Genomic DNA, 12,860 nt, shown 5'->3' with positions numbered 1-12,860 from the left:
TTTATGCACTCCATAAAACGCCCCTGAATACAAACTTTTGGGGAAAACATTTTGCTCAAATTCTTCACCTGACTAATTGTCTACGAATTTTTGTCGAAAACCGCAAAACTATTGATAAATTTGATTCGACTCTACCGATCCTCAAGAAATACAGGACTTTAGAATCCTTTAAACTACACGTTTTGGCTCTCTCAAAATGTGAGTAGAGATTCTTTGATTGAATATAAAAAAATATTTTTTTGTATTGTATGAATTCACTTTTTTCCACATCCTACATGTTTTTGTTAAATTTTAACAATGTTTGTAAATCCCAGGCCCTAAAGATGATCTCAATAAAGATCGAAAATGTTTTTCTGAAACATACATCACACCAGACCGCATCTCACGATTTCTGAATAATAATTGAAAGAAGTTATTTGATCAATCGGACCACGAAATATAACGGATAAAGAAAAACGTTTGAGAAGTTTTTTTTGCTTTATTTTTCTCACATATATTGACATAAAACATTTTTTAACAACCGTGAAAAAAGAAATATCTAACTTAGCAACTGTTGTAATAACGCTGTGGACTTGCAGTGCATACAAACCTTAAAAACACCATTGATTATGAATTTAAATGAATCGGACAAACATCGTACAACGTCGTATCTTGGTTCAGAATAAGAATTTTTCTAAACTACTGTCAACCTCAACTTGTTTCTTAGGAGCATATTTCAGGAATCGTCTCGATGCTTTATGTATGGAATCACTTTAGACGCGAGAGCTTCTCTGCCGATCGGGCCTACTGACGCTGCCAGGTACTTTTAATCATGTTTATTGCATTTTTAGCACCACAGGGGGGGACGTCATAGCCGCCTCGTCCGCCTTTTCATTACGATTCAGATCTATTTGTTTGGGTACTTAGACAACAACCACCGTATTCCCAAGAAGTTCCAGTTCCAGGAATTTCCCCAACAAGAGCACAACGAGAGAGTCGACGTAGAAAATGTCACGGACAGCAGTAACCGCGATGAGGGAGTCGGTGCAGACCAGGCAATTGGCAAGCAGAGCCATCACCGTCACAAATCACCTCAAGCGCCTCAAGCTCACGTTTGGATGTTTTATTTTGATATGTTATTTACAAGTAATGATAAATGATGGCTTGAGGTCATCAAAATGTGACGCTTTTGATGCAGAATGAATCAGTTTTTCACTCTCTATTGTGGGCTTTTTTAATGTGTATATATAGTTTTAAATTCCACTGTCTAAATATTTATTGTATAATCGTTACTGCCGGTAAAGACAGATTTTGATGAGTGCCGTATTATGTGAATATAAGTGAATACGCCAGTTCGAAACCAATGAATATTAAATAACTCAACTCGCTGCGCGCCCCCTTGAGTACGAAGGAGGTCAATTATTCATAAAGTAATTGGATACTTCTATGTACATTAAAAAATCTTATCGAGATAAATTCATCAAACTCGGGAATGTAAATTAAAAAGGTAATCTCCTCTCAAACCCATTGGGAATTTTTTACTCAACATTCCGGCATATTTTCTGCAGTAGCTTGTCAGAATTCCTTTTCCGTAAGCTTTTTCAAGAAAAAATGAATGTATTTTTGACTTCCTTTTATCTCCCGTTCGAATTCGAGCCGGCTTCAAGAGTTTCGAACTGGCGTATTCACTTATTCAATTCACTAATTTCGTGGTCCGCTTGACCAATTAAATCATTACAATTAATTAAGGTTTTTAGTTGAGATGAAAAAAGTCAATGGCACGAGAGGGATTCGAACCCACAACCTTCGGCTAGATACGCCGCTGCTCTACCACCTGAGCTATCGTGACCTCGATCCACTCGGACATAAACCCCACATCTCAACCCCACCTTATGAGTTTTCCCTCCTTTTTGCCATTTTTCAAATGTATAATCGGATTGGATTCTCGGCGACAAATGAAATGGCCACGGAGAGCTTTAGTGAAGTATACTTCATTTTTAATTCATTAAATTCACTAATTTCGTGGTCCGCTTGACCAATTAATATATTACAATTAATTAAGGTTTTTAGTTGAGATAAAAAAGTTAATGGCACGAGTTGGATTCGAACCCACGATCTTCGGCTAGATACGCCGCTGCTCTACCACTTGAGCTATCGTGACCTTTATCTCAACTAAAAACCTTAATTAATTGTAATATATTAATTGGTCAAGCGGACCACGAAATTAGTGAATTTAATTAATTAAAAATGAAATATTCTTCACTTTTCTTATCTTCGTATCTTCGGCTAGATGAAGATCGTGGGTTCGAATCCCGCTCGTGCCATTGACTTTTTTATCTCAACTAAAAACCTTAATTAATTGTAATATATTAATTGGTATTAGTGATTACCACGAAATTAGTGAATTTAATATTTATTAACCTTGGAATACAAAAATAAATAAATATATAGACCTTTAGATATAAAATGAAATGTTTGAGTTTTTCTTGATATCATTCTTATTTTTCTCACTTAATAGTTAGATGAAATATAAAAATTTTTAACACATACTAAAAGTAGAAACATTCAACATTACAACGGTTATACTTTGGGTATTGGATAGAATCCAAAGGAGTATGAATTTTTGAACTGGAATACAAAAATATTGTCTCCTGCCTGATCTAGACCAAAAACTGTTGTTTTCAGATTGGCAATTATGACCGAGCATCGTAGCAAAATAGATTAAAATATTTTTTAACATGATATAAAGCCCATATTCGTTTTCTGCACCTCAAAAAAACGGAAAATAAAATTCTTTCAATTAATGAATCTTTTATGTAAGGTATTGGTTGAAATGAAAAAGTTAGCGTTACGAGCGGGATTCGAATCCACGATTTTCGGCTCATTTCGCCGCTGCTCTTACCGATAACGGAGCCTCAAGAGTACTAGGTAACCCCTGGAGTAATCTGCCTTAGACCAGTGAGAGGGCTCCTCCGGTGTGGACTTTTAGATCCCTCATACTCGTGGGAACCATATGGAAAAACCAAGAGTAAGAGTCTGGTGGTAGACATAAATGATATTACCTTTGGGGCTCTAAGCAAAGCAAACTTAAAACTTTATTTTGGCTTTGTAATGGATAACCCTTAGGATCATCAAAAAAGCAATAAAGAATGATGCTGAGGGTGCTTCAAGCAAACCTCCCGCACAGTAAATCTGCCACACTTACGCTATGTCGTGTGGCCAAGGAGAACAACATCCGTCTAGGCCTTATTCAGGAACCCTGGCTAGTAAAAGGTAGCGTAGCTGGGATGGGAGATAAGCGAAGAAAATTCATATATGACCACAGGCAACAAAAGGTAAGAACATGTATTTCAATTAAAAATGAAGTTGTGGCGAAAGGATGTCCGAAGGAGGAATACTCTCGCCTCTGCTGTGGATGGTGGTAGTGGATTACCTTATATGCAAACTAAATGAAACCCGAATTATACCCAAGGCTATGCAGATGACATTGTCATATTAGTCAGTTTAAATTGGATTCAACATTAAAAGAGCTCACTCAACGAGCACTAAACATGCTGGAACAATGGTGTTCACAACGGGGACTTAAAGCAAATCCCTCAAAAGTTACCCTAATTTCCTTCATCAAGAAAAGAAATAGAAATACAACGCCTATGCTTTTATAATGAAATGCTGAAGTTAAAAAATGAAGTTAAATGCCTAGGAATAATCTTTGATAAAAAGTTAACGTCGAAAACTCATCTGCAGCATACCACAGCAAAAGTAAAATATCGCTAATGACCACAAGAATAACCTTATGCAAATCTTGTGGATTAAAACCGCAAATGGCCCATTGGCTATACACGGCAGTAATAAGACCCAAAATAGCCTATAGACCATTAATGTAGTGGATCAAAGTTCAACAAAAAGCAGCTACTCAATCACTAGGCAGCATCCAAAGATTAGCAAACCTATGTATCACATGCGCAATGAGAACAACCCCTACGAGTGAAAGGGAAGATTTCTACAAGGGGAGGCTAGAAAAAACACATTTAGTCTCCATAAACAATCAAATTGGATAGGAAGTAAACAATTCGAACATAACCATAATTAATAAAATCAGACACACATTCTTACATGATCCGATCTGACTACATGATCTTGGAAACATTCTTTACAACATCTATAAGGTCTCAACGGACTATAAAGAAGAGGAAGAACTCAGGAGAGCATCAGATACAATGATATGGTATACAGATAGCTCCAAAACTAATGAAGGAACCGGATTGGGTGTTTTCTGTACAAACCCAAGATATGAGCAATCAAACTCATTAGGGAAGTACACTTCGGTCTTTCAAGCAGAAATGCATTCCATCAACGCTTGTGCCTTAGAAAATCTTAGAAGAGTTTACACTGGCAAAATACCCTCATAAGATCCGATAGCCAAGCAGCTATTAAAGCATTAGCATGTAAAAAATCACATCAATATTAGTCAGTGAATGCACCCAAAAACTCCAAAACCTGGGGAAACAACAACCTGATGCTATCTTGGGTGCTAGAGCGCAAAGGAATTTTGGGCAAAGAAAAAGAAGACCCACTGGCCCGAGGAGGATCGGCAAGACCATACAAAGGCCCCGAACCTATACTTGGGATAACAAAAACAAATACAGAAACCTCCATCACAGAATGGAACCAAATAAAACAAAATGAGTAGTGGATAAACTATAGCGGCGCTAGACACAGTAAACTTGTGCTAAAACAACCCTCACCAAGTCTGGCAAACTCACTGCTGCAGTTGGAGAGGGCCAGACTCAGAGGAATGATAGGTCTATTAATCGGTCTCTAGCATCTGAGAAAACATCTACATAACATGGGCATATCTAACGATCCCATCTGCAGATTATGCAATGAGGAGGAGGAAACAGCCACCCACATCATCTTCGAATGAGAAGCAACGGCTCAATGGAGATTTAACCTACCATACGAAAAAACCTAGGGAATGAAATTTTCGCAGTCAATGACCTAATACTTCTGAGAAGGCTTGTGTCGATTGCACTGAACTAGGCAACTAGGAAGGTACAATAAGCCAGAAGGCTTGAATACCTGGGGAGCACAAACCCCTTTCTAGTATCCTCATCACCTTTACCAAATATGCTACTGTTTTGCAGAAGTAATGATAACAATTGAACACTGCGCCAGAAAAATGAAAAGACTAGGAACACATTCTAAGATTACAAAGCGCATTTAAACCTTATGCGAGTTAAAAGCAGAAAGGGTAAGGAATTGCACGGAATCTCTGAAAGAAGTCAGTGACACTAATGGTCTGATGGGTCCCTGGACATTCGGGACATAGAGGCAATGAGAGGGCGGATATGTTGGCCAAAAAAGATTTCAATATGAATTCTCTAGACCCCGAACCCTACTGTAGGCAGGCTAGCACCTTGCCACAAAAAAGGATATATCTAAAAGTGGTGCCTTTTTTAAGGAGACCAAAACCTGGTGGAACAATAATCAAGGTACGAAGCACACGAAGAAATTCATAGAAGGGCCATCCGCAAAACTTACAAAGGAATTACTGGAAGGTAATCGCAGCGGAACCATGATTCTAGTTTGACCTCTGACAACGCCCTGCCGCCTACTCAGATTGAGGTGCAGAAGGCCCCATGCAAACATTTTTATCCATATCCACTATTTATAGGACCCCGTTAAAAATACAATAACAAATAAATAGTGTGAAAATCGTGCAACACATACCTGAAGATGTAGAATTGTTATAATCTACAGCCTGAAGAATCAACGTAAATGATCTCTGAAACAAAAATGGCCTTAATTAGAACGTAAACTCGAGGGAAAATTAAACATAATTTTTTTCCGTTAATTCTGTTTTTATTACTTCATAGATGAAATAAAAAGATGAGAAATTTCGACTTTTAATGAGTAGATATTTAAACGTGTCTTCTGATGAGAACGAACCTGGAAATGGAGCAATTTAAAAAAAGGGTGAATAAAATAAGAAACCGCCGCGCACGTTAACGATGTATTTGGATTGCTCCCAGTCGGTGGTAGATAGTTACTCCTTCCATCAAATGATCAACAGTTATTTTCTTATAGACTCAATATGGGGCTCGTTATAACTGCAAACGAATAACTCAAAGTGTAAATCGTAGGCATCGAAAACCGACGATTACTGAAAGCCGAGGTTAAATACAAACAGGCGTGAAAGCCCAAAGCTTGTTGAAAAGGTTCAAATTCACGCGATTTGTTATTCATTGATTCATGTTATTAACAACAGGAATCAGAATCGTAAATTAAAAAGTTTCTCTAATTGAAATGTTAACTGGTTCGATACAGTAATCTCACGCTATCGTTTTATCAAAGTGAAATTCAATTCAGGTTACTTGAAGGTTACTTTTACTTACAAGAGGTAAAAACAGATTTTCACGGAAACTTTTTTTTATTTATTTTTTTAAACATTTTTTGTGATACTAGATTGAAAAATAATAGATAAGTCAATAAGCCCTAAGAGCCGAGAAAAAAATATGTTAAAAAATTTACATATATACTTTTTTAAATATAGTTTTATGCGTTTATTGTGCGTGTATTTCAACATTATTATATATCAGTAGTATTTTTTTTACGTAGGATAAAATAACATTCAAGATTACACTACATTGAGATTATAGATCCGACTAAGCAAAGTTGGCTTTTTATAATTTATTTTTGTCTGTTATAATTTATTTTTTCAATTATAATAATGTAGCTAGACATAAATTTTATAACCATTTTTTACACCCTAAAAAAACCATAGACACACATTATGTAGAAAATAAAAAAATTATAATATTAAAGAAATAAAAAATCAAGTATGACATTTTTCGCCCTCCAGTACTCTAATTTTGTTTTAAAAACCACAAAAATGGCGATAATTTTGATAAAACTTCACTGATCTATGGGAAACTTTAATGAGCGTTACGCTCTTAAAAAAACACCGGACATCGCATAAAACATTGCCGTCTAGGTGGTCCAGCCCAAAAATGTCTGTGTTTAGAGTAGTATTGTGATCGAGCGTCGTTGGACAGTAGGTTAAAACATTTATTTTAAGCCAGAAATAAAGTCTATATTCATTTTCTGCACCTCGAAAAAATCCCTGAATACCAAGTTTTGAGACAAAAATATTTTTTATCTCAGACTTTTAAACCACACGTCGTCTTAAAGCTGGTATCCGTAAAAGAAAAAAATTGTAACCAGAGTTATAAAATAAAAGGTTTGAAGGATTCTTGCATCTTTCAACCTTACTTGTCCCACAGTATCAACAAACTAAATATTTTTAGCGTCTAAAAGAAGAAAAATTGGGCTTTCAAAACATTGTACTGACGTGGAATTTGGATACAATAGAGAAGAGTTGTGAATTTTTATATGTAACCAGTGAAATCGTAAAAATATTCCCCCCGGGCAGTTCCAGCCCCAAAAATAACTTTTTTCTGAATGGTATTGTTTAACAAAGTTGATATCGGCTTTTACCACCACTCAAAAAATAATAATATTGATATAAAAAAAAGTTTGAGGGGTTACATCGGAGAAAAGAAATGATGGATGATCCAACACCAAAACGTCTATTTTTTGTTTTCTAAAAAATATATTTTAGAGCATTAAATGGTGCTTTAAATAAATCCAAATTGTTTTTATATTCGTAAAACAAACATATTTCAAAATCAAAAAATAGTTTTTTTTTCCAAATGCCTCCGATTTTTTCGAAAATCTCAGCGATGGTGATAGCTTTGAAAATACTTCACAGATCTCCAGAAATGTTCAAATATAACCTACCCACACATAACCTACCCATTATGACCGTTATAAACTACGTTATTGCTCAAAGTTGACAGCCTTAAAATATTTAGAACCGAAGATAATAAAACATTTGAGGGTATTTTGTACATTTCACACTTATTTGTCTCATTTATGTTAGCATAAAATATCCCCATCGTTGACATACCATTAAACAAGAAATATTCAGCTTTTCACCGGTTTTATGATAAAACCTGATGATTTATGAAATTTTTAAGTGGAAAAGCGGACATCGAAGAGAAAAACACCTCGCTAGGCTAAACCAGCCCCAAAATAACTATTTTCTGTTTGCTATAAAATTCCTATTTAAGAGCTTTATAGGAAGCTTTAAACAAGTCCAAAATGAGTTTTTCAAAACAAATTTTTTTCGCCTACTTTACTAACATCTTCATGCTTTTGCAACATCGTTTAATTCTATCTTCCATATTATTTTCTTATTTTAGGTCGACAGGCATATTATAATCTTGTTACAAATGCACAACAAAGGCAGAAAACCATATTAAAAATAAATACAAATCCCTTTTTTTTAATCTAAAACTGGTGAAAACTTTCGGATAAGTATATTTTTCGACCTAGTTTTAGTAAAAAATTTAATGGTTCATGAAATTTCACTTTTATTTACCTATTACAATATATACTATATTAATTATTATTAATATCAATATATCAATATATATTATGAGGCAAAAAGGTGTAGTAATTGTTTTGAGTTTTTGGAGTTTGTTCACGCGAGCGCAACACCCATTACTTTTGAACTTCGTTTATTTTCAATTTAGATCGGACCGAATCAATACATAACAGATCCTCTAGTTTAAAAAGAAAACAAACAAAGAGTGAAAAAATTTATGGATTGTACATTCTTGGCTATCTTACATCCTGGTCGGGCGATAATGGGAGATAGGAGGAAGGAAGTTTTTGTTCTCTCTGAAACATTTCAAATTTGGCCTACAAAACCGCCTGAATAAGGCTGACATTATGCTTTTTAAACGTTCGATTTATCTAAAAATTCAAATTGTAAGCATTTAGCAGGATTTTGAAACTTGGGCATATTCCAGCTTAAAAAAAAGACTGCATTTCATATTTCACTTATGAAAAATCGTGTCAGCAAAAAACAAACTGTCAAGAATGCGAAGATTCTTAGAGAAATACAAAATATGCGAAAGAAACTTCATGTCATAAATAAAAAAACAAGATTTAGAGGGAATTTTAGAAGAAAAAAGATCCACTGGCATTTCTTTCAGATTAAACTAGGAAAGACAGAAATACAAACCCTATGCTTCTATAATGAAATGCTGCAGTTTCAAAACAAGGTTAAATACCAAGGGTTTATCTTTGATAAGAAATTAACCGGGAACCTTCCCCTGAAACACATCATAACAAAAAGCAAAATACCACTAATTCAATCGCGTCAGGCATCAAGGTCTACTGTTGAAACACATAGAACCGAGGGCTTATTTTTAACAAATTGTCTGTTATGCGTTCTAATTTATTGACCCCTGTCTTTGTACCACAAGGGTAATTTTGTCGAATTCTCAAATGTATGACAGTAACTTAATGAAATCCCAAACGGCTCTGGACTCTACTGCCGATCAGGCTGCCTTGAAATAATGAGATTTTTCTGTCTCTGTGACAGTCAACGACCTAGTACTCTTAGTAGTAGTAGAAGAAGGATCGAGTATATTGCACTGAAGTAAGGAACTTGAAAAGTATAATAATCCAAGATGGCTGCAATACTTGAGAAACAAAAAACTCCTCCATCCTAGTATCCATCGTAATCTTCATAGGGTTATTGACAAAGGTAAATACAAATTATTTGGGACATTGAATAGAATGTATTATTGACTCGATATCGCCAGTCTCATTTTTGAGCAGAAACGTACAAGAATTTAAAAACACTGAGAAAATGTAAAACTGACAGTGGTACTGGTCAACACAAGACAGCTGAAGGGCTGGAGTTGATAAATCGCTAGCTTTTGTACGATTTGAAATAAGCGATAAAGAATGACAAAAGATAAAAGATGAGCTGCGCGTGGGTGGCAACTGTCAGCGAATTGGTCGGCTTCTCTCGAAAAGTCGACAGCCCGGCTCCCCACACTCATAAACATTTCAACTCGAAGGCCCCTATTTTGATCTTTTTCGCCTGGCTACCGAAATCTTTTAAAATGATGTGCCAGGATGTATAGGGTCGTAACTGAAATTTTGAAGTTGAACTGGGCCTGAGGTACACTGTATAATTTTTCTCCAAATGAAGGTAAAAATTTGAAACTAGACTAAAAACATTATTATTATTATTATTATTTTATAGTATCATTGGTTCAAGAGGAAATTCAGCCGGGCCATCTATAAAGCACCCCCTGTATAGTTAAAATGTAAATTTATTTATTTTTATTTATCTTTTTGTACAATAAAGTGTACTATTTGAGTGCCTAGGTTATAAAAAACCCAACTGAGGTTAGCCATTTGAATAATAAAAAAAAATTTCCCTGCTACAGAGATATTGGTTCAAATGCCAAATTTGTATACTTGAAAAGATGGTACAATGTTCCAATCAATATTTCTACAATAAAAATATATTTTTATGAAAAACAGTATTGTATATACATACAATATTAATAATAATAGTAAGTTTGTGGGTCAGAAGCTAGCGCCAGCGGGAAAAGGCGCCGATGTCGCCGATTCTTCATAACAGGGATGTACCAGTGTGCGGGTAGAATGTACTTTTTGACTCTGGTGCCAAACGCGATCGAAAGCCTGGTCAAGAAGGGTCCCCGAACAATAATGCCCCAACTCAAGGGAAGTATAAATAAGGTCCACAACACTGTATCATTGCCACCCATTAAGTGCTGCCTCTTTGGCTTTGTTAGAGTTACGAGAAATCCAATAATCATACGTGGGTGAACGGTTTAAGTGTCAATAAGTGACCCTTGGTGGATTTGTAATGTCCAATTATCAACCTTGATGTCTTCTTTTCTGCTTTTGCTATATGACGAAGAACAAGCAAATTTGATTTTATCTCACATAACCTGCCTTTAACACCCCACTAATTTCGGTGCAGGTGATAGGTCTTGCTGAATAATTGCTAATGTCAGATACCAGTTTATGTTGGAATGACCAGGAATCCAAATATGACTCCTTTTCTCTGCTATTGGTTGTGGCATTAGTGAGCATGTCTTACAATATTGGATTGTTTGTTGTTCATCGTCTGCAAAGGTTAGGGTGATGGTTTAAGGGATAGGATGTCGCCTGCACATCTGGTTATGTTTAATGGTCCAGAACGCCTAAGGACCACCAGCAAGGATTAGGTGTTGTGGTCGCAACTCGAAAGTACCTTGATAAGACCGAAATCATAGGTAGTAAGTGAAGGATGCTCTTGAGGAAAAAAGCAGCAAGCCCGGGTGCCAAACGCGATCAAAAACCTCAGCCACATCAAGGAAATCCTCCGAACACTATTGCTCCAACTCAAAGAAGGTAGAAATGGGTGACCTGTCCAAAATCCAAACTGATGGTCGAGGTGATGTACTTAAAATTTAGGACGGGGAGGACACGTTTTAAAATAAGCTGTTCTATTTTCATCGGTAACGGAATGATGGGGAGTGAAGTATAGTTGGATGATGTGTGGGATTTTTGGGTTTGGGAATCACATTTTTTAAATCTGGTGTGATGTAAGTTAGAAAAACATTTTCTTTATCGAGATCATCTGCAGGGCTGGGATTTATAAACATTGTTTCAATCATACAAATACCTATAACACATGAATATGAATTTATGAAATAGTGTACATATTACAGAAAGTTTTAGGTTTAATCAACGTATTTATACTCACTTAAAGTGTGTATTTTCTGTGCAGTCATGTCAGTTGTTTGTCGTGCTGAGAGTGAGATTTCAATGTTTTTTGTTTATAAATGATATTTGATAAAATGTTTGATTTTGAAGAAGTAAGGAAGGAGGTAGGTAGGTAATTTGGTTTTTCTATGAGCAATCGGTTTCTTTGAGGTGAAAGGGACCGATAATGGAAAATAAGTAATGGGCCTGTTAGCCATTCAGGATTATTACGGAAAGGAAGGGCAAATTAATTTTTAGTACTTTAACTTTTTGCTTCAAATATCCTATAAATCAATAAAATAATCAGTTCAAGGCTTATATTGTAAAAACGAAGAAAGGGCAAGTTTAATTTAAGCTGCGTGAAAAAAGGCGAACAGACGTCCATAGCACACGCCATTCACGAGACTCGAATAAATCAATTCGTACAAGTCACGAGAACAAAGGGATAACCCTCGCCGAACGAATTCGGAAACAACAGACACCGCCCGATATGTTTTCAAACGAGGCATGTCAGATCATTAAGTTAATTCGAATAACGACAAACACTGCCACTTTCCTAATAGTTTGTTGTCCATCGGTTTGATGATCTTTTTAAAATTTCTTAATCCTCGCCCAGGAGAAACGTGAGCCGGCCCCGGGACAGTGTCATTTCTAAATGCTGAACGAAGGTTGTGTGAAAAGCTCCCCCTCTGAGAAAGTTCCTGACAACACAAAACAAAAATCGCTATCGCATTTTGCGCACACCGGTCGCCCCATCGCTCTCGACTACGCTTTTAAACTTATGAGCTTGTTTTACTTACACAACGATGCTTAATTTTTCTGATTTAATTAATTTTATTTGTTAAAGAAATCATAACCTAACCAGTTGTGAGAATTCCAATATTGGAATTCAAAAGGTCATCTCAAACACCAGCCCACAAATCTTTAAAAAAAAATCATTCAGTTAACTGAAAATCCTGCAACCCTTCATACTTCAAATAACAGAGTGTTGATAGCATCAAACCCAATTAGTATCAAACTATGCCGAACCTGGTACAAGTTATGTTCTACCCTTCCAGGTATCGTCCGTCTCCTGAACCATTAAGAAGCAAAACAAAAATCAATCCGATTGCTAGTGTTTATTTTACCGCTCGTATATATTCTTCATGTTTTGTTTGTATTTAAAAAATCTTACTGCCGTATATTACTTTATGATGTTTATTGATCAATCGAAATCAAAAAAGTATAAATTTATATTC

General features: G+C 35.7%; 1 protein-coding gene across 2 annotated transcripts in view; it reads right to left on the bottom strand.

Annotated features, from left to right (window-relative positions):
* The window catches only part of LOC106668560 (protein jagged-1b), a 226,271-nt gene that overhangs the window by 139,127 nt on the left and 74,284 nt on the right, over positions 1 to 12,860 (bottom strand). For both annotated transcript variants that reach the window (XM_024225310.1, XM_014397429.2), the window contains exon 3: positions 5,710 to 5,764. In XM_024225310.1, the coding sequence (XP_024081078.1) occupies positions 5,710 to 5,764 (55 nt within the window). The remainder of the gene's footprint in view (positions 1 to 5,709; positions 5,765 to 12,860) is intronic.

This window comes from Cimex lectularius, unplaced genomic scaffold (assembly GCF_000648675.2).
Source record: "Cimex lectularius strain Harlan isolate CLEC.00 unplaced genomic scaffold, Clec_2.1 scaffold21, whole genome shotgun sequence".
NCBI lineage: Eukaryota > Metazoa > Arthropoda > Insecta > Hemiptera > Cimicidae > Cimex > Cimex lectularius.
Note: the sequence above shows the minus strand (reverse complement) of the source record. Positions and strands in the feature narration are given on the sequence as shown.